This window comes from Brachionichthys hirsutus, chromosome 18, assembly GCF_040956055.1.
Source record: "Brachionichthys hirsutus isolate HB-005 chromosome 18, CSIRO-AGI_Bhir_v1, whole genome shotgun sequence".
NCBI classification, from domain to species: domain Eukaryota; kingdom Metazoa; phylum Chordata; class Actinopteri; order Lophiiformes; family Brachionichthyidae; genus Brachionichthys; species Brachionichthys hirsutus.
In genome coordinates, this window is record NC_090914.1 from 11,754,601 (window position 1) to 11,777,100 (window position 22,500).

Here is a 22,500-nt window from a genome sequence, read left to right on the forward strand (position 1 = left end):
CTACCAGAAGCAGAATAGTCCAGCGCCGTCCTGCTACCAGAAGCAGAATAGTCCCAGCGCCGTCCTGCTACCAGAAGCAGAATAGTCCCAGCGCCCTCCCGCTACCAGAAGCAGAATAGTCCCAGCGCCGTCCTGCTACCAGAAGCAGAATAGTCCCAGCGCCGTCCTGCTACCATGCAGAAGCAGAATAGTCCCAGCGCCCCCTGCTACCATGCAGAAGCAGAATAGTCCCCAGCGCCGTCCTGCTACCATGCAGAAGCAGAATAGTTCCAGCGCCCCCTGCTACCAGAAGCAGAATAGTCCCAGCACCCCCTGCTACCAGAAGCAGAATAGTCCCAGCGCCCTCCTGCTACCAGAAGCAGAATAGTCCCAGCGCCGTCCTGCTACCAGAAGCAGAATAGTCCCAGCGCCGTCCTGCTACCAGAAGCAGAATAGTCCCAGCGCCCTCCCGCTACCAGAAGCAGAATAGTCCCAGCGCCGTCCTGCTACCAGAAGCAGAATAGTCCCAGCGCCCCCTGCTACCAGAAGCGGAATAGTCCCAGCGCCCCCTGCTACCAGAAGCAGAATAGTCCCAGCGCCGTCCTGCTACCATGCAGAAGCAGAATAGTCCCAGCGCCCCCTGCTACCATGCAGAAGCAGAATAGTCCCAGCGCCGTCCTGCTACCATGCAGAAGCAGAATAGTTCCAGCGCCCCCTGCTACAGAAGCAGAATAGTCCCAGCACCCCCTGCTACCAGAAGCAGAATAGTTCCAGTGCCGTCCTGCTACCAGAAGCAGAATAGTCCCAGCGCCGTCCTGCTACCATGCAGAAGCAGAATAGTTCTGGCGCCCCCTGCTACCAGAAGCAGAATAGTCCCAGCGCCCCCTTCTGCCAGAAGCAGAATTTTCCCAGCGCCCCCTGCTACCAGAAGCAGAATAGTCCCAGCGCCCCCTACTACCAGAAGCAGAATAGTCCCAGTGCCGTCCTGCTACCAGAAGCAGAATATTCCCAGCGCCGTCCTGCTACCATGCAGAAGCAGAATAGTTCCAGCGCCCCCTGCTACCAGAAGCAGAATAGTCCCAGTGCCCCCTGCTACCAGAAGCGGAATAGTCCCGGCGCCCCCTGCTACCAGAAGCAGAATAGTCCCAGCGCCATCCTGCTACCATGCAGAAGCAGAATAGTCCCAGCGCCCCCTGCTACCATGCAGAAGCGGAATAGTCCCAGCGCCGTCCTGCTACCAGAAGCAGAATATTCCCGACGCCGTCCTGCTACCAGAAGCAGAATAGTCCCGGCCCCGTCCCGCTACCAGAAGCAGAATAGTCCCGGCGCCGTCCTGCTATCAGAAGCAGAATAGTCCCGGCGCCGCCCTGCTACCAGAAGCAGAATAGTCCCAGTGCCGTCCTGCTACCAGAAGCAGAATAGTCTCAGCGCTGTCCTGCTACAAGAAGCAGAATAGTCCCAATGTCGTCTTGCTACCAGAAGCAGAATAGTCCCGGCCCTGTCCTGCTACCAGAAGCAGAATAGTCCCAGCGCCGTCCTGCTACCAGAAGCAGAATAGTCCAGCGCCCCCTGCTATCAGAAGCAGAATAGTCCCAGCGCCCTCCTGCTACCAGAAGCAGAATAGTCCCAGCGCCGTCCTGCTACCAGAAGCAGAATAGTCCCAGCGCCCTCCCGCTACCAGAAGCAGAAGAGTCCCAGCGCTGTCCCGCTACCAGAAGCAGAATAGTCCCAGCGCCCTCCCGCTACCAGAAGCAGAATAGTCCCAGCGCCCTCCCGCTACCAGAAGCAGAATAGTCCCAGCGCCCTCCCGCTACCAGAAGCAGAATAGTCCCAGCGCCATCCCGCTACCAGAAGCAGAATAGTCCCAGCGCCGTCCTGCTACCAGAAGCAGAATAGTCCCAGCGCCCTCCCGCTGCCAGAAGCAGAATAGTCCCAGCGCCCTCCCGCTACCAGAAGCAGAATAGTCCCAGCGCCGTCCTGCTACCAGAAGCAGAATAGTCCCAGCGCCGTCCTGCTACCAGAAGCAGAATAGTCCCAGCGCCCTCCTGCTACCAGAAGCAGAATAGTCCCAGCACCCCCTGCTACCAGAAGCAGAATAGTCCCAGCACCCCCTGCTACCAGAAACAGAATAGTCCCAGCGCCCTCCCGCTGCCAGAAGCAGAATAGTCCCAGCGCCCTCCCGCTACCAGAAGCAGAATAGTCCCAGCGCCCTCCCGCTACCAGAAGCAGAATAGTCCCAGTGCCCTCCCGCTACCAGAAGCAGAATAGTCCCAGCGCCATCCCGCTACCAGAAGCAGAATAGTCCCAGCGCCCCCTTCTACCAAAAGCAGAATAGTCCCAGCGCCGTCCTGCTACCAGAAGCAGAATAGTCCCAGCGCCCTCCCGCTGCCAGAAGCAGAATAGTCCCAGCGCCCTTCCGCTACCAGAAGCAGAATAGTCCCAGCGCCCTCCCGCTACCAGAAGCAGAATAGTCCCAGCGCCGTCCTGCTACCAGAAGCAGAATAGTCCCAGTGCCGTCCTGCTACCAGAAGCAGAATAGTCCCAGCGCCCTCCTGCTACCAGAAGCAGAATAGTCCCAGCACCCCCTGCTACCAGAAGCAGAATAGTCCCAGCGCCGTCCTGCTACCAGAAGCAGAATAGTCCCAGCGCCCTCCCGCTGCCAGAAGCAGAATAGTCCCAGCGCCCTCCCGCTACCAGAAGCAGAATAGTCCCAGCGCCCTCCCGCTACCAGAAGCAGAATAGTCCCAGCGCCGTCCCGCTACCAGAAGCAGAATAGTCCCAGCGCCGTCCTGCTACCAGAAGCAGAATAGTCCCAGCGCCCTCCTGCTACCAGAAGCAGAATAGTCCCAGCACCCCCTGCTACCAGAAGCAGAATAGTCCCAGCACCCCCTGCTACCAGAAACAGAATAGTCCCAGCGCCCCCTGCTACCAGAAGCAGAATAGTCCCAGCGCCGTCCTGCTACCAGAAGCAGAATAGTCCCAGCGCCATCCCGCTACCAGAAGCAGAATAGTCCCAGCGCCGTCCTGCTACCAGAAGCAGAATAGTCCCAGCGCCCTCCTGCTACCAGAAGCAGAATAGTCCCAGCACCCCCTGCTACCAGAAGCAGAATAGTCCCAGCGCCGTCCTGCTACCAGAAGCAGAATAGTCCCAGCGCCCTCCCGCTGCCAGAAGCAGAATAGTCCCAGCGCCCTCCCGCTACCAGAAGCAGAATAGTCCCAGCGCCCTCCCGCTACCAGAAGCAGAATAGTCCCAGCGCCGTCCCGCTACCAGAAGCAGAATAGTCCCAGCGCCGTCCTGCTACCAGAAGCAGAATAGTCCCAGCGCCCTCCTGCTACCAGAAGCAGAATAGTCCCAGCACCCCCTGCTACCAGAAGCAGAATAGTCCCAGCACCCCCTGCTACCAGAAACAGAATAGTCCCAGCGCCCCCTGCTACCAGAAGCAGAATAGTCCCAGCGCCGTCCTGCTACCAGAAGCAGAATAGTCCCAGCGCCCTCCCGCTGCCAGAAGCAGAATAGTCCCAGCGCCCTCCCGCTACCAGAAGCAGAATAGTCCCAGCGCCCTCCCGCTACCAGAAGCAGAATAGTCCCAGTGCCCTCCCGCTACCAGAAGCAGAATAGTCCCAGCGCCATCCCGCTACCAGAAGCAGAATAGTCCCAGCGCCATCCCGCTACCAGAAGCAGAATAGTCCCAGCGCCATCCCGCTACCAGAAGCAGAATAGTCCCAGCGCCATCCCGCTACCAGAAGCAGAATAGTCCCAGCGCCCCCTGCTACCAAAAGCAGAATAGTCCCAGCGCCGTCCTGCTACCAGAAGCAGAATAGTCCCAGCGCCCTCCCGCTGCCAGAAGCAGAATAGTCCCAGCGCCCTCCCGCTACCAGAAGCAGAATAGTCCCAGCGCCCTCCCGCTACCAGAAGCAGAATAGTCCCAGCGCCGTCCTGCTACCAGAAGCAGAATAGTCCCAGCGCCGTCCTGCTACCAGAAGCAGAATAGTCCCAGCGCCCTCCTGCTACCAGAAGCAGAATAGTCCCAGCACCCCCCTGCTACCAGAAGCAGAATAGTCCCAGCGCCGTCCTGCTACCAGAAGCAGAATAGTCCCAGCGCCCTCCCGCTGCCAGAAGCAGAATAGTCCCAGCGCCCTCCCGCTACCAGAAGCAGAATAGTCCCAGCGCCCTCCTGCTACCAGAAGCAGAATAGTCCCAGCGCCGTCCTGCTACCAGAAGCAGAATAGTCCCAGCGCCGTCCTGCTACCAGAAGCAGAATAGTCCCAGCGCCGTCCTGCTACCAGAAGCAGAATAGTCCCAGCGCCCTCCCGCTACCAGAAGCAGAATAGTCCCAGCGCCGTCCTGCTACCAGAAGCAGAATAGTCCCAGCGCCCCCTGCTACCAGAAGCGGAATAGTCCCAGCGCCCCCTGCTACCAGAAGAATAGTCCCAGCGCCGTCCTGCTACCATGCAGAAGCAGAATAGTCCCAGCGCCCCCTGCTACCATGCAGAAGCAGAATAGTCCCAGCGCCGTCCTGCTACCATGCAGAAGCAGAATAGTTCCAGCGCCCCCTGCTACCAGAAGCAGAATAGTCCCAGCACCCCCTGCTACCAGAAGCAGAATAGTTCCAGTGCCGTCCTGCTACCAGAAGCAGAATAGTCCCAGCGCCGTCCTGCTACCATGCAGAAGCAGAATAGTTCTGGCGCCCCCTGCTACCAGAAGCAGAATAGTCCCAGCGCCCCCTTCTGCCAGAAGCAGAATTTTCCCAGCGCCCCCCTGCTACCAGAAGCAGAATATTCCCAGCGCCGTCCTGCTACCATGCAGAAGCAGAATAGTTCCAGCGCCCCCTGCTACCAGAAGCAGAATAGTCCCAGTGCCCCCTGCTACCAGAAGCGGAATAGTCCCGGCGCCCCCTGCTACCAGAAGCAGAATAGTCCCAGCGCCATCCTGCTACCATGCAGAAGCAGAATAGTCCCAGCGCCCCCTGCTACCATGCAGAAGCGGAATAGTCCCAGCGCCGTCCTGCTACCAGAAGCAGAATATTCCCGACGCCGTCCTGCTACCAGAAGCAGAATAGTCCCGGCCCCGTCCTGCTACCAGAAGCAGAATAGTCCCGGCGCCGTCCTGCTATCAGAAGCAGAATAGTCCCGGCGCCGCCCTGCTACCAGAAGCAGAATAGTCCCAATGTCGTCCTGCTACCAGAAGCAGAATAGTCCCGGCCCTGTCCTGCTACCAGAAGCAGAATAGTCCCAGCGCCGTCCTGCTACCAGAAGCAGAATAGTCCCAGCGCCCTCCCGCTACCAGAAGCAGAATAGTCCCAGCGCCGTCCTGCTACCAGAAGCAGAATAGTCCCAGCGCCGTCCTGCTACCAGAAGCAGAATAGTCCCAGCGCCCTCCTGCTACCAGAAGCAGAATAGTCCCAGCACCCCCTGCTACCAGAAGCAGAATAGTCCCAGCGCCGTCCTGCTACCAGAAGCAGAATAGTCCCAGCGCCCTCCCGCTGCCAGAAGCAGAATAGTCCCAGCGCCCTCCCGCTACCAGAAGCAGAATAGTCCCAGCGCCCTCCTGCTACCAGAAGCAGAATAGTCCCAGCGCCGTCCTGCTACCAGAAGCAGAATAGTCCCAGCGCCGTCCTGCTACCAGAAGCAGAATAGTCCCAGCGCCCTCCCGCTACCAGAAGCAGAATAGTCCCAGCGCCGTCCTGCTTCCAGAAGCAGAATAGTCCCAGCGCCGTCCTGCTACCATGCAGAAGCAGAATAGTCCCAGCGCCCCCTGCTACCATGCAGAAGCAGAATAGTCCCAGCGCCGTCCTGCTACCATGCAGAAGCAGAATAGTTCCAGCGCCCCCTGCTACCAGAAGCAGAATAGTCCCAGCACCCCTGCTACCAGAAGCAGAATAGTTCCAGTGCCGTCCTGCTACCAGAAGCAGAATAGTCCCAGCGCCGTCCTGCTACCATGCAGAAGCAGAATAGTTCTGGCGCCCCCTGCTACCAGAAGCAGAATAGTCCCAGCGCCCCCTTCTGCCAGAAGCAGAATTTTCCCAGCGCCCCCTGCTACCAGAAGCAGAATAGTCCCAGCGCCCCCTACTACCAGAAGCAGAATAGTCCCAGTGCCGTCCTGCTACCAGAAGCAGAATATTCCCAGCGCCGTCCTGCTACCATGCAGAAGCAGAATAGTTCCAGCGCCCCCTGCTACCAGAAGCAGAATAGTCCCAGTGCCCCCTGCTACCAGAAGCGGAATAGTCCCGGCGCCCCCTGCAACCAGAAGCAGAATAGTCCCAGCGCCATCCTGCTACCATGCAGAAGCAGAATAGTCCCAGCGCCCCCTGCTACCATGCAGAAGCGGAATAGTCCCAGCGCCGTCCTGCTACCAGAAGCAGAATATTCCCGACGCCGTCCTGCTACCAGAAGCAGAATAGTCCCGGCCCCGTCCTGCTACCAGAAGCAGAATAGTCCCGGCGCCGTCCTGCTATCAGAAGCAGAATAGTCCCGGCGCCGCCCTGCTACCAGAAGCAGAATAGTCCCAATGTCGTCCTGCTACCAGAAGCAGAATAGTCCCGGCCCTGTCCTGCTACCAGAAGCAGAATAGTCCCAGCGCCGTCCTGCTACCAGAAGCAGAATAGTCCCAGCGCCCCCTGCTACCAGAAGCAGAATAGTCCCATTTGCCATCCTGCTACCAGAAGCAGAATAGTCCCAGCGCCCCCTGCTACCAGAAGCAGAATAGTCCCAGCGCCCTCCTGCTACCAGAAGCAGAATAGTCCCAGTGCCATCCTGCTACCAGAAGCAGAATAGTTCCAGCGCCCCCTGCTACCAGAAGCAGAATAGTCCCAGCGTCGTCCTGCTACCAGGAGCAGAATAGTCCCAGCGCTGTCCTGCTACCAGAAGCAGAATAGTCCCGGCCCTGTCCTGCTACCAGAAGCAGAATAGTCCCAGCGCCGTCCTGCTACCAGAAGCAGAATAGTCCCAGCGCCCTCCCGCTACCAGAAGCAGAATAGTCCCAGCGCCGTCCTGCTACCAGAAGCAGAATAGTCCCAGCGCCGTCCTGCTACCAGAAGCAGAATAGTCCCAGCGCCCTCCTGCTACCAGAAGCAGAATAGTCCCAGCACCCCCTGCTACCAGAAGCAGAATAGTCCCAGCGCCGTCCTGCTACCAGAAGCAGAATAGTCCCAGCGCCCTCCCGCTGCCAGAAGCAGAATAGTCCCAGCGCCCTCCCGCTACCAGAAGCAGAATAGTCCCAGCGCCCTCCTGCTACCAGAAGCAGAATAGTCCCAGCGCCATCCTGCTACCAGAAGCAGAATAGTCCCAGCGCCGTCCTGCTACCAGAAGCAGAATAGTCCCAGCGCCCTCCCGCTACCAGAAGCAGAATAGTCCCAGCGCCGTCCTGCTACCATGCAGAAGCAGAATAGTCCCAGCGCCCCCTGCTACCATGCAGAAGCAGAATAGTCCCAGCGCCGTCCTGCTACCATGCAGAAGCAGAATAGTTCCAGCGCCCCCTGCTACCAGAAGCAGAATAGTCCCAGCACCCCCTGCTACCAGAAGCAGAATAGTTCCAGTGCCGTCCTGCTACCAGAAGCAGAATAGTCCCAGCGCCGTCCTGCTACCATGCAGAAGCAGAATAGTTCTGGCGCCCCCTGCTACCAGAAGCAGAATAGTCCCAGCGCCCCCTTCTGCCAGAAGCAGAATTTTCCCAGCGCCCCCTGCTACCAGAAGCAGAATAGTCCCAGCGCCCCCTACTACCAGAAGCAGAATAGTCCCAGTGCCGTCCTGCTACCAGAAGCAGAATATTCCCAGCGCCGTCCTGCTACCATGCAGAAGCAGAATAGTTCCAGCGCCCCCTGCTACCAGAAGCAGAATAGTCCCAGTGCCCCCTGCTACCAGAAGCGGAATAGTCCCGGCGCCCCCTGCTACCAGAAGCAGAATAGTCCCAGCGCCATCCTGCTACCATGCAGAAGCAGAATAGTCCCAGCGCCCCCTGCTACCATGCAGAAGCGGAATAGTCCCAGCGCCGTCCTGCTACCAGAAGCAGAATATTCCCGACGCCGTCCTGCTACCAGAAGCAGAATAGTCCCGGCCCCGTCCTGCTAACCAGAAGCAGAATAGTCCCGGCGCCGTCCTGCTATCAGAAGCAGAATAGTCCCGGCGCCGCCCTGCTACCAGAAGCAGAATAGTCCCAATGTCGTCCTGCTACCAGAAGCAGAATAGTCCCGGCCCTGTCCTGCTACCAGAAGCAGAATAGTCCCAGCGCCGTCCTGCTACCAGAAGCAGAATAGTCCCAGCGCCCCCTGCTACCAGAAGCAGAATAGTCCCATTGCCATCCTGCTACCAGAAGCAGAATAGTCCCAGCGCCCCCTGCTACCAGAAGCAGAATAGTCCCAGCGCCCTCCTGCTACCAGAAGCAGAATAGTCCCAGTGCCATCCTGCTACCAGAAGCAGAATAGTTCCAGCGCCCCCTGCTACCAGAAGCAGAATAGTCCCAGTGCCATCCTGCTACCAGAAGCAGAATAGTTCCAGCGCCCTCTGCTACCAGAAGCAGAATAGTCCCAGCGCCCCCTGCTACCAGAAGCAGAATAGTCCCAGCGCCGTCCTGCTACCATGCAGAAGCAGAATAGTTCCAGGGCCCCCTGCTACCAGAAGCAGAATAGTCCCAGCGCCCCCTGCTACCAGAAGCAGAATAGTCCCAGCGCCCCCCTGCTACCAGAAGCAGAATAGTCCCAGCGCCCCCTACTAACAGAAGCAGAATAGTTCCAGTGCCGTCCTGCTACCAGAAGCAGAATAGTCCCAGCGCCGTCCTGCTACCATGCAGAAGCAGAATAGTTCCAGCGCCCCCTGCTACCAGAAGCAGAATAGTCCCAGCGCCCCCTGCTACCAGAAGCAGAATAGTCCCAGCGCCCCCTGCTACCAGAAGCAGAATAGTCCCAGCGCCCCCTACTACCAGAAGCAGAATAGTTCCAGCGCCCCCTGCTACCAGAAGCAGAATAGTCCCAGCGCCGTCCTGCTACCAGAAGCAGAATAGTCCCAGCGCCATCCTGATACCAGAAGCAGAATAGTCCCAGCGCCGTCCTGCTACCAGAAGCAGAATAGTCCCAGCGCCATCCTGCTACCATGCAGAAGCAGAATAGTCCCAGCGCCATCCTGCTACCATGCAGAAGCAGAATAGTCCCAGCGCCATCCTGCTACCATGCAGAAGCAGAATAGTCCCAGTGTCGTCCTGCTACCAGAAGCAGAATAGTCCCAGCGCCGTCCTGCTACCAGAAGCAGAATAGTCCCAGCGCCCCCTGCTACCAGAAGCAGAATAGTCCCAGCGCTGTCCTGCTACCAGAAGCAGAATAGTCCCAGCGTCGTCCTGCTACCAGGAGCAGAATAGTCCCAGCGCTGTCCTGCTACCAGAAGCAGAATAGTCCCAGCGCCCCCTGCTACCAGAAGCAGAATAGTCCCAGTGCCATCCTGCTACCAGAAGCAGAATAGTTCCAGCGCCCCCTGCTACCAGAAGCAGAATAGTCCCAGCGCCCCCTGCTACCAGAAGCAGAATAGTCCCAGTGCCGTCCTGCTACCATGCAGAAGCAGAATATTCCCAGCGCTGTCCTGCTACCATGCAGAAGCAGAATAGTTACAGCGCCCTCCTGCTCCCAGAAGCAGAATAGTCCCAGCGCCGTCCTGCTACCATGCAGAAGCAGAATAGTTCCAGCGCCCCCTGCTACCAGAAGCAGAATAGTCCCAGCGCCCCCTGCTACCAGAAGCGGAATAGTCCCAGCGCCCCCTGCTACCAGAAGCAGAATAGTCCCAGCGCCGTCCTGCTACCATGCAGAAGCAGAATAGTCCCAGCGCCGTCCTGCTACCATGCAGAAGCAGAATAGTTCCAGCGCCCCCTGCTACCAGAAGCAGAATAGTCCCAGCACCCCCTGCTACCAGAAGCAGAATAGTTCCAGTGCCGTCCTGCTACCAGAAGCAGAATAGTCCCAGCGCCGTCCTGCTACCAGAAGCAGAATAGTCCCAGCGCCGTCCTGCTACCAGAAGCAGAATAGTCCCAGCACCCCCTGCTACCAGAAGCAGAATAGTTCCAGTGCCGTCCTGCTACCAGAAGCAGAATAGTCCCAGCACTGTCCTGCTACCAGAAGCGAATAGTCCCAGCACTGTCCTGCTACCAGAAGCAGAATAGTCCCAGCGCCGTCCTGCTACCAGAAGCAGAATAGTCCCAGCGCCGTCCTGCTACCAGAAGCAGAATAGTCCCAGCACCCCCTGCTACCAGAAGCAGAATAGTTCCAGTGCCGTCCTGCTACCAGAAGCAGAATAGTCCCAGCACTGTCCTGCTACCAGAAGCAGAATAGTCCCAGCGCCGTCCTGCTACCAGAAGCAGAATAGTCCCAGCGCTGTCCTGCTACCAGAAGCAGCCTTTATCGTCTCAGTAGGGTGGAGCAGAACGGTAAAGCAGTTCTTTATCTGTTATCTTCCTAAAAAGTGGATCCTCTCCCACACAGCGCTAGCTTGTTTGATTTGCAGTGGATGCAGAGCTTTAAAGCAAATTCATTTCCACAGTGTTCAAGCAGGCTTCCGTCCTGTGACACTGCAGTGGGGGCTTTTAAGACAACATTCAATTCTGAATTTATAGGCATCTCTCGGGAGCCCCCCCCCCCCCCCCCACCCCCGAGAAGGTTCTTGATCGCCACGCCAGTGCGTTCCAAGGCTTTATAATGGGGTTGGTGTCGCAGCTTGTTGTTCTGTTGTGTCTCCACTAGGCTCCATCGTGTCTGACGAGCACGTCTGTTGACCTTGAGTTCTGCCAGTGACCTTTTGCTGTCTGAGCTGGAGCACGTTGGCTTCCTGGGGACAACTTCTCAATCACAATGTCTTTTGTCGGTGCGGTGTCCTCCGCTCGGCTCGTTTAATGTGGCTTCGGTTTTCAAACACCGTTACAGAACGAATTCTGTTGGAGAACCGAGGTTCCACTGTATCAGTGGACTCTGAAGGAAAGGAGACGATGTGGAGCCGATGAAAGGACATGGTGGCGAGATGTTTAGAGACTCGGAGCGTCTCTCTTCCTCTGTCGAGCGGGAAGTCACGGCCATACCTTGGTGATCTACCTGCACTGCTGTCAGCACCTGTAATGAGCTCGGCCTTCGCTGGCAGACCCGACACCGAGAACGCCGTGATGTAGCCTGGGAATGTGCCAGGCTACATGTGCCATGCCTTCTTAGCGTTTCTCTTCCTTTTTTCTGTCTACTCTTCTTCCACTCCTCTGCTAACCCCCCCCGCATCTACCTCCCCTCTACAGCCAGATCTACTGCATCGAGAGCGCCCACGGTCAGCTGGTCCGTGACCTCGACTTCAACCCCAACCGCCAGTACTATCTGGCCAGCTGTGGAGACGACTGCAAAGTCAAGTTCTGGGACGTTCGCAACGTTCAGGAGCCCATCAAGACCCTGGAGGAGCACTCGCACTGGTGGGTGGATTGGTTGGGGGGGGGGGGGGTAGTATTTGGTATTTTAGTATTTCTGGTGGCCGACATAAGTGATCTTCCTGGCAGCTAGCAGTGTGTGCTAACATGTTCCTACAAAACCTCTTTAACCTAAGAAGAAGTGTCTCCTACCAGAAAGGGTAGCTGTTCAAGATTTAAAGTGGGCTTCTATACCGTTCTTCCTTGAAGTGCACTAAATATTGTCAGTGGGGGGGCAGGTCTGCATTGTAGACAGACCGGTTCCTGGAACCTTTGAGTCTGAGGCCATGCTCTTGGAAGGCAGCAGAATGTTGTCTTTTTCGATTAAGAAGGGATGTCGTTGACGAAACACCTATGGCAGTACTTCCTGTACCTGTATGCACCTCCCCTGTACCTGTATGTACCATTCCTGTACCTGTATGCACCCCTCCTGTACCTGTATGTACCATTCCTGTACCTGCACCTGCCGTTCAGCATTAATGGAGCCTTCGGCGATGTGCAGCTTACCAACCCTACGGCGCTGAGGTCCCAGCTGCTGGTTTGTTAGCGTAGCACTGCTAACTGTGGATGACCCTTTTGCTCCAGCCCAGAGAACGGTGTTTGAAATTTGAACTCCTGAGTCCAATAGACGCGTTTACATTTTCTGTCTATCTCCTGTGTATCACGTGAGCTTGTTGTTCTAGCCGCCGCGCTCAGGATGTCGGCACCCATCTTTTAACCAAGTCTCCGTCCTTGCATCGTGAGCTGCAGTTTGGCTAGGCCGGTCAGCTCGGCACACAAGTGGCACTAGAATGCTTGTATTTCTAAATATTATGTCCAGATAGTCATAAACTACAAAAGTCTGTGAACCTTCAGTGTTTTTGTTGTCAGCAGAAATCGCAGCCTTAAAATAAACCTTAACTGTAGCCAAACGTAGCGACGGCGTCTCTGGCCGATCCCCAGCGTGACGGAGCGGCTCCCTTTCATTGTAGCAGGGACAGCCTGGAACACGTGGCGTGCTAAATACCCCCAGGGGTAGGACCAGGGGTAGGAAGCGAAGTGTTGGTGCGGCTGGAGACTCGGGACAAGTCTGACTTTCAGTAAACAGGCAGCTGTTGGGTTTTCAGGGTCTTTTATCTACCAGAGAATCAACTTTTTGTCAATAGTACGTATTTTACAGGGACACGCCCAACTGTAATATCGGTGTTACAGAATCCCAGCCCCCCCCCCCCCTGGCTCCCCCCGAGGTTTTACAGAATCCCAGCGCCCCCCCTCGGCTCCCCGACGGTGTTAATGGTGTTACAGAATCCCAGCCCCCCCCCCCCTTTGGCTCCCCGATGGTGTTACAGAATCCCAGCCACCCCCCCCCCCACCCCCCCCCCCTTTGGCTCCCCGATGGTGTTACAGAATCCCAGCCACCCCCCCGTTTCATTGGGAAATGGAATTCCTGAGAAAGACTTCCCAAATCGTTGAAAGGCTTATTAATCAATTCATTAAATGTTATAACTTGAGTGCCTAATTACTTATTTTCTATTTGCATGAATGCAAAAGTCCTTTTAAGGGCATTTAAGTGTGAAAGTCCCTCCCAGTAACGATAAACGCGGTGATGACTCGTTCGCTCCACCGTTGATCGGTTTCCCGTTTTATTAATGGCTTTATTTCCTCACTAATGAAAAGCCCAAATCACTGCTGCAGTGGAAGGAACTCGTTTACTGATTACTAATTAAATAGGGGGGGGGGGGGGGCTGCCGAGTCCTGCTCAAGGTTGTCTTCTGTGAAGCCTCAGGCGCTGTGGCGAGCTGAGCGTGGTGTGTGTGTGTAGGTGTGTGTGTCTGTGCGTGTGTGTAGGTGTGTGTGTGCGTGTGTCTGTGTCTGTGTGTGTGTGTGTGTCTGTCTGTGTGTGTGTCTGTGTGTGTGTGTGTGTGTCTGTGTGTGTGTGTAGGTGTGTAGGTGTGTGTGTGTCTGTGTGTGTGTGTGTGTCTGTGCGTGTGTAGGTGTGTGTGTGTCTGTGTGTGTCTGTGTGTGTGTAGGTGTGTGTGTGTCTGTGTGTGTGTGTGTGTGTGTAGGTGTGTGTGTGTCTGTGTGTGTCTGTGTGTGTGTGTGTGTGTGTCTGTGTGTGTGTCTGTGTCTGTGTGTGTGTCTGTGTGTGTGTCTGTGTGTGTGTCTGTGTGTGTGTGTGTGTGTGTGTGTCTGTGTGTGTGTGTGTGTGTCTGTGTGTGTGTGTAGGTGTGTGTGTGTCTGTGTGTGTGTCTGTGTGTGTGTGTGTGTGTGTGTCTGTGTGTGTGTATGTGTGTGTGTGTGTGTGTCTGTGTGTGTGTGTCTGTGCGTGTGTAGGTGTGTGTGGCGTGTGTGTGTGTGTGCGTGTGTGTGTGTGTGTCTGTGCGTGTGTAGGTGTGTGTGGCGTGTGTGTGCGTGTGTAGGTGTGTGTGTCTGTGTGTGTGCGTGTGTGTGTGTGTGTCTGTGCGTGTGTAGGTGTGTGTGGCGTGTGTGTGCGTGTGTAGGTGTGTGTGTCTGTGTGTGTGCGTGTGTGTGTGTGTGTCTGTGCGTGTGTAGGTGTGTGTGTAGGTGTGTGTGGCGTGTGTGTGTGCGTGTGTGTGTCTGTGTGTGTGCGTGTGTGTGTGTGTGTCTGTGTGTGTGTGTGTGTGTGTGTGTGTAGGTGTGTGTGTGTGTGTGTGTCTGTGCGTGTGTAGGTGTGTGTGGCGTGTGTGTGTGCGTGTGTAGGTGTGTGTGTCTGTGTGTGTGCGTGTGTGTGTGTGTGTCTGTGCGTGTGTAGGTGTGTGTGGCGTGTGTGTGTGTGTGTGCGTGCACTAGCGTGTGTGAGCTGAATAGGTGATGAGTGCTGCAGCACAGCAGTCCTCACCTGATAAAAGCAGACACACGTGCCTCCACACGCACGTGCAGCATTATCGCCAAAAGACAGACAGACTTGGCGAGCGTATCCATGACGATTGAGCTCCAGATGGGATCTCTGCTGATGAGAGATAAGCGTGCCTTTCCGTCTCTGGGTGTGGCTGAAATGTGTGTGCGTCTTCCTGCCCCACTCATGCATGTGTGGCTGATTCCCAGGGTGTGTGCGTGTTGGTGTGCACGCTCTGTTTTCAGGATGTGGCCTCGGGGCTGCTGGGGGTACCGGGGACTATTTTTTTGAGTAGAGAAACGGATTAGGAGAGCGTGGGGAGCGGCGTGGCTGATGTAAGGGGGCGGGGCTAAGAGAGCCTGGTCTCCGAGCCCTCCTAGCGAGAACCTTCAGGGGCGTGGCTTGTGAAAGCCACGGGGTCAGGCTGTTGGATTGGGGGGGGCAAAGATGGCGGCCTGTTGATGATGATGATGATGATGATGATGAATATATTTATTAGATAGAATGTTAGAGTACAAGTACAGTCACACAGTAGCATGTATTACAGTACAAGTACAGTCACACAGTAGCATGTATTACAGTACAAATACAGTCACACAGTAGCATGTATTACAGTACAAGTACAGTCACACAGTAGTATGTATTACAGTACAAGTACAGTCACACAGTAGCATGTATTACAGTACAAATACAGTCACACAGTAGCATGTATTACAGTACAAATAAAGTCAAACATCCTGTCTAAGAGGAGCAATTCTAAAAAGCCCTTGCGGGCTTGTTTCCGTTGAAAGTCCTTCGTACATAAATCATCGACATTTAACAATACAAATAAAAATAAAACCAATATTCAATAACTCAATTGATGCAAAATAACAATAAATTAAAAGACACTTCATATGTGCAACGTAGGTGGACAAAAAAAGGAGGGGGGGGGTTGATCCGGAGAGAGTCGTGATGACTATCTCCGTTTCTGTCCCCCTGAAAGGTGTATTTTTAGGGCCGTTTTGAAGGAGGCCAAAGAGGTGCATGTTTTGAGGGCAGGAGTCAAACCGTTCCACCCTTAGGGGGCAGTATTGTAAAAATATTTATGATTCAACAGGATTTTATTCTTTTATTGCGTTCTGACTGAATCTGTTTTAAAAGTAAGATTAAAAATGTATTTTTTATAATGCAATTAATAAAGTTTTTAATGTTTATTTATAATCAAATGCAACTCTAACAATAAAAGATAATTAATTATCTTTGACTCATTGATTCATTGATGTAACTGACTCTAAACTATTCAAAGCTACAGTCATTTATAAACTCACGGCTGCCGGAGCTAAAACACGAGCTAAAACTCAAACGCAACATTTGTGATGCGTTCAATGGTCGGACTTCATTTAAGAAAACAACATGGAGTGGCAAGCAGAACGCAGACAGTCCAACAGCGATTCATCGCAGAAGTTTAAATTACCACCAAACTTGAATGCAGCACATGTGCACCAAAGATTTCTGTCTTGACTGATGCATTCATTCACAAATGGTTCCGCTCACAGCGAATTATTATTGTTCTCGCATACTGGTTCTACATCTACAAACCATATTAATAATTGATATAATACATACAAGCATTGAGTAATTTAATATTAGTTTTATTTGTATTGTCAATTGTCAATTTTTTATGTACGCAGAGGAGCAGCGGCTCTACTCCGAGCTCCTCTCGGATGGCTGAGCTTCTCACCCTATCTCTAAGGGAGAGCCCAGCCCCCCTACGGAGGAAGCTCATTTCAGCCGCTTGTACCCGGGATCTCGTTCTTTCGGTCACTACCCAAAGCTCGTGACCATAGGTGAGGGTCGGAGAACGGAGATCGACCGGTAACCGAGAGCTCTCTTTACCATGACGGATCTGTGCACCGATCCGTCTGTCGATCTCCCGCTCCATCCTTCCCTCACTCGTGAACAAGAGCCCGGGATACATGAACTCCTCCACTTGATATTTTTTCTGCTTTAGATTGTGATTGCCGAAATAATTTTACGTGCTTTAGCTGTCATTAACTGTGCATTTAGTTGGTGGGCACTGTTTTCTCATATAAACTATCCAATCGTCTACATGTAGGTGGCGATGAGTTGCCAGCTCATCTTACTCTGCAGAATTTGAACTCACTGAATTAAAATTCAATGTGAGCTCACGGGCCGTTCAGTTCAGTTCATAAGCTCCGTCTATCGGTGACGAGCTTAGACGAGCTTATGAATTGAATTCACTTTAAGTCCTGGACTCCTTTGTAACGCTGTTGCTTTGCTTCCTGTTCTCCATTTCAACATGATACGCCAACAGCGTAGCGTTAATCGGTCGATATTCTGGATCTTCCAATAATTTCTTGAAGGTTTTAGCATCATGATGCCGGACTTCCTCAGGTGTCAGAATTTGCTTTGGAACATTCTGTTCAGTGTCGGGCATGGGATGTGCCCTCACAAAGGCCCTTACATGTCGATCTGCCATTTCTGGGGTATGGAAATATTTATCCATCATCTCTTTCTGAAACTGTACATATAAATCTCCGTGAGTCGTCATATTGGAAACTACACCTTGGTCTCTCGGATCAGATGTGTATATATAGAATTTCTCACCGTCATTGCTTTGATGTTAAAAATGAATTGATCTTTGGGTTTACAATGTGAACTCAAAGTTGGCTTTGATGTTCACCTCTTTTATGAATCAGAAACAACAAAGAAAGAAGAACAAAGCTAAATGGGGAAGATGAAGAAATGGGGTTTTCAATGTTGGTGATGATGATGATGATGATGAATATATTTATTAGATAGAATGTTAGAGTACAAGTACAGTCACACAGTAGCATGTATTACAGTACAAGTACAGTCACACAGTAGCATGTATTACAGTACAAATAACGTCAAACATCCTGTCTAAGAGGAGCATTTCTAAAAAGCCCTTGCGGTCTTGTTTCCGTTGAAAGTCCTTCGTACATAAATCATCCACAATTAACAATACAAATACAAATAAAACTAATATTAAATTACTCAATTGATTCAACGTAACATTAGAAAAACAAAAATAAAATGATTTTACACCGCCAGTGCAAACTAACAATTAATCTAAAATAAATTACACCACTGATGCAAAATGACAATGAATAACTTACATAAATTACAATAAATTACTAAAGCAATTAATATGTACAACGTAGGTGGACAAAAAAAGGAGGGGGGGTTTGACCCGGAGTGAGTCGTGATGACTATCTCCGTTTCTGTCCCCCTGAAAGGTGTATTTTTAGGGCCATTTTGAAGGAGGCCAAAGAGGTGCATGTTTTGAGGGCAGGAGTCAAACAGTTCCACCCTTAGGGGGCAGTATTGTAAAAAGATGATTTACCCGTGTTAGTCCTGTAGGAGGGGGTAATCAGGTTGTTGTTTGAGCTCCCTCTAGTGTTGTGGCTGTGGAGGTGTGTATTCAGGTATGCAGGGATTGAGGGGACTGAGGGCAGAGCTGCATTGACTATTTTAAATGCCAATCCCATTTTGAGTTGTTTAACCCTGTCTTCTACCCTGAGCCATTTTAGGCTAGCAAAATGTCCAGGAAGAAGGTGGGTCATGGGCCCCAGATTGAGGAGTAGCCGAATCAGTTTGTTTTGGGAGGTTTGGAGCCTGGTTTTCAGGGACATTTTGATGTTTGAATACCAGGAGGTGCTAGCATAGTCAAAGAGGGGCTGAACGAGGGCTGCAGCAAGCGTCCGGAGAGCACTTTTGTTGACAAAAGCAGACATTCTGCCCAAAAATCTTGTTCTCTGATTGACTTTTTTGATCACCTTAGTTGCCATACTATCACCAGACAGGTATTTGTCAAGAACACAGCCCAAATAGGTAATCTCTTCTTTGCTGGAGATTACTGTATTATCGACTGTGACCTTGAAATCATCAACATTTATCTCACGTAGAGAGTGTCTTGACCCAAAAAGAATAGATTCGGTTTTACCAAGGTGTAGTGACCGTTTGTTATCCGTAAGCCAAGTACGGATTCTGGCAGCCCGAGCTTCCGTTGACATGCCCGTCGTCTTCGCTGCAGGGTCTGGAGCGTCCGCTACAACCACAGCCACGACCAGCTGGTGTTGACGGCCAGCAGCGACAGCCGCCTCATCCTCTCCAACATGGTGTCCATCTCCTCGGAGCCGTTCGGACACTTGGTGGACGACGACGAGCTCAGCGAGGGCGAGGACAACCAGCAGGAGGACAAGTGAGAGAACGGCTTCTGGACTTTAGCCGTCGTTTAGCGGCATCCTGCTTCGGCGTGGTCGGAGGAACCAAAGGGACGAGCTCGTCTTCCCGGGGTCCGCGCAGAAAGACGACACGAAACAGAACACACACGATACATAGAATCACAACTCACTTAATGATCATCTATAGGCACGAAGACATTCTACATCAGAAATGTTTAAGAAAAGTTTTTACATTCGGTCTTTTCATTCCCGACTCGCATATTTAAATAGTGCGTCTTTAGGTGGTACTTCAAAGAGACTTTGCTCTTCAATTGACGTTTGTTCAGTGGGCAATTATTCTGGCCTCTTCTCACCCGTTAACCGTTGAGGGTTGACGGTGCCTGCTGAAAAACATCGTAATAAAGCAGCAACACACATTTAGTTGGGCGTGTTGCTGAAAGAGCTCATCTAGTGTGGATCGAATGAAACCGTGGACGTTTTGTCTAAATCAGGAATTAGGAACTCTTCCCTTGCCTCACAGCACGAAGGACGCAGGTTCCAATCCCAATTCAATTCAATTCACTTTTATTGATATAGCGCCAGATCACAACATAAAGTCGTCTCAAGGCACTTTACAGGATTAGCAGGGAAACACAGAACCCAACTTGACCCACAAGAGCAACGGAGGCAAGGAAAAACTTCCCTCTAACGGGCAGAAACCTTGGACAGAACCTAAGCTCATGGTGGACGGCCATCTGTCTGACCGGCTGGGTTGTGTGTGTGTGTGTGTGTGTGTGTGTGTGTGTGTGTGTGTGTGTGTGTGTGTGTGTGTGTGTGTGTGTGTGTGTGTGTGTGTGTGTGTGTGTGTGTGTGTGTGTGTGTGTGTGTGTGTGTGTGTGTGTGTGTGTGTGTGTGTGTGTGTGTGTGTGAGAGAGAGAGAAAAAAACACTAAATGCTAATGCTAGCGACGTGGGCATCAGCGCTGAGGGACACAGGTCCAGGTCCCCCACTTTCATGACCTCCCCACGTCTGTGTGGGTTCTCTCCGAGTTCTCCGGCTTCCTCCCGCCACTAAAAACATGCAGCTCAGGTCCAGGTCGTGACTGGATAAATAGACTTTCAGGGAACTGAAGTGGGCCCAACATGCAGCCCTGCGGGGCGCCGGTGTTGGATCCCAGGAACAATAAAGTCTTCAGATGTCGCCCTGCTTCAACCAGTTTGCTTGACAGGTCTCTGAATAATGTCTGATGCCCTGTAGTGTTCCAGCTGTCACTTCCCAACGCTCCAGAAGCGTAACGTCTCGTCCCCTGTCCTCTGTGGCGTGTGTGTCCCCGTCCAGGACCAAGGAGCCCCTGAAGGACAGCGTCGTGTCCACCTACGAGGAGCACGAAGACAGCGTGTACGCAGCCGAGTGGTCCTCGGCCGACCCCTGGCTCTTTGCCTCGCTCAGCTACGACGGACGGCTCGTCATCAACAGAGTCCCTCGAGCCCTCAAATACCGCATCCTGCTCTGAGGGGAAGGGAGGCGGAGCCTGTGTTTGCATGCAGCGCAGCGAGGGGGGTGCGCCACACGGGTCTCGCCCACGGGCAATCTGGAGTAATCGGTTCACCGAAGATGCATGGAACCCGGAGAGAACACTCTGCTGCGAGGTAAAAGCGCCGCCCACTGCACCACCTACAGCTACGTCCTCTGGAATGGTTCTGCTATAGACTTGGCGTCGACTCGTCACGACCTTAAACGATGAGATGAACAGGAATCTGCATTCTCGTGCATTCAGATTAGAGATTAGAATGAGGATAATCTCAGCAGGGCCGAGGGGAAACGAGTCTCCTCTTCATTGTGAAAGCGCGTCCTGCTTGGGGTGTGGCTCTGTCGCATGTCCTCGAAACACTGTCATGTCTAGCTCCGCCCCTTTTCTTGCTGAGCGTTGAGATTTCACGAAGCTCGCTGAGAACCAGACGTTTTTCCTGCCCCACAAACCAGAAGAAGCAAGGACGCTGACAGCATGGTGGTGCAGTGGGCGGCGCTGTTGCCTCACTGCAAAAAGGTCACGGGTTCGAATCCGTCTTTCTGTGAGGAGCGTGCGTCCCCGGGGTCTCTCCCAACACCAAAAACATGCAGAGGAGGTGACACTGAATCCTCCGTCGGTGTGCGTGTGGACGATTGTGTGTCTCAGGTTGTCGGGGGTGTCGTCGTCCCCCCCCCCCCCTCGCCGTGCTTCACCGGAGGCTTGATGCTCCCTCCCCCAGAAACCCGGACGCTAGCCCACAGCAGCATGCTAGCACACCTGTGTCTGATCTAGAGTGTTTGGATCTACTGGAGACAAATAAAATCAACCCGTCGCCTCTTTGAACGCTGTCGTGTGATTTCTTTATGGCAAACAGCTGCATCCAGGCGTGCACGTGCATCTGGCCACTCTCGCCAACGGACAACATTAACGCAAGCTTTGTTGTCAGCAAACACGACAGAACAGCGAGAAGGATCTACCATCGACTCTGTATCGTTCGCGCTCGACTCTATCGTTCGTGCTCGACTCTGTATCGTTAGCGCTCGACTCTCTATCGTTCGTGCTCGACTCTGTATCGTTAGCGCTCGACTCTGTATCGTTAGCGCTCGACTCTGTATCGTTAGCGCTCGACTCTGTATCGTTAGCGCTCGACTCTATCGTTAGCGCTCGACTCTGTATCGTTAGTGCTCGACTCTATCATTAGCGCTCGACTCTATCGTTAGCGCTCGACTCTATCGTTAGCGCTCGACTCTGTATCGTTCGCGCTCGACTCTGTATCGTTCGCGCTCGACTCTGTATCGTTCGCGCTCGACTCTGTATCGTTAGCGCTCGACTCTATCGTTTGTGCTCGACTCTGTATCGTTCGCGCTCGGCTCTGTATCGTTAGCGCTCGACTCTATCGTGTAGTAGTAATACACGATTTAAGCCCCCCCCCAGCTCGGGACCGGTGAAGCTGCACTACTGATCTGAGTGCTAAGGCCTTGTGTACTGCAGAAACACATGCAGTATGTGCAGTACATGCAGTACACGATTACTGCAATTCTCTCCTGTCTGGTACAAACAGCAAATCACTGTCCCGCCTCCAACTGGTGCAGAACGCAGCAGCTCGGCTTCTTACTGGTTTTAACAGACGCCATCACGTCACCCCAGTCCTTGCTTCGCTGCACTGGCTGCCAGTCCAATTCAGAATTGATTTTAAGATTATACTGATCACCTTTAAGGCTCTTATGGGTCTGGGCCCAACTTATATTTATGATTTATTGACTTTATATGAGCCCCCCCGCAGCCTGAGATCCTGGGGTCGAGGATTTCTGGTCGTTCCGAAGTCGAGGTTAAAATCTAAAGGTGACCGAGCATTCGCCATCAGGGCCCCTCCCCCTCGGCTTTGGAACGACCTGCCTGAAAATAAACGGCTTGGAGATTCAGTTACTTCATTTAAAACACTTCTGAAAACGTATTTATATAGACTGGCTTTTAATTGATGGAGTCCTCTGTCTTAATTACTTTTCATGTATTTTTTTTTTTTTTTAACATTGTTTTATCATTTTATGGTTCTTGCTGGGTACCTCGTCTCATCAATTGTGCCCTGATGCCACCGTTAGAATAGAATGGAATAGAAAGGCTTTATTGTCGTGGCATAGTAGCTACACAATGAGATTAGGAGTGCTGCTCCATCTGGAAAATACAAATGATAAAGGAACATTCCAGTACTTGCAGGATAATTCAAAGTTTAAAGTGAACAGTGCATGTGGAGAGATTGACCAGTATTTAGCATATGTTAATATTATACATTTAGTTAGTACACATGGTGAGTAGTATTCCTGTTAGTACACATGCAGTACTACACCGTGATGCAGTACACTGTGATGCAGTACCACACCGTGATGCAGTACCACAGTACTCCCCCCCCCCCCCCTGCTTTGATGAACGTTTGTCTATTCTGATTTTTTTGTTTGTGTGGTTCATGTTTATTTTTTTATTATCTTTAAAAGCACTTTGGGAATTTTATTTCTAAAAAAGTGCTATATAAACAAAGCCTATTATTATTATTATTAAACGCTGTTACTGTTCACCA

At 52.8% G+C, this 22,500-nt stretch overlaps 1 protein-coding gene across 1 annotated transcript in view; it reads left to right on the forward strand.

The window, feature by feature from the left end:
• eipr1 (EARP complex and GARP complex interacting protein 1) overlaps window positions 1-20,759 on the forward strand; it is a 44,560-nt gene extending 23,801 nt beyond the window's left edge. The window contains exons 7-9 of the mRNA XM_068752465.1: window positions 11,231-11,398; window positions 18,289-18,456; window positions 19,757-20,759. Coding sequence (XP_068608566.1) covers window positions 11,231-11,398; window positions 18,289-18,456; window positions 19,757-19,931 — 511 coding nt within the window. The 3' untranslated portion in view covers window positions 19,932-20,759. The remainder of the gene's footprint in view (window positions 1-11,230; window positions 11,399-18,288; window positions 18,457-19,756) is intronic.
• Window positions 20,760-22,500: the final 1,741 nt, after the last annotated feature.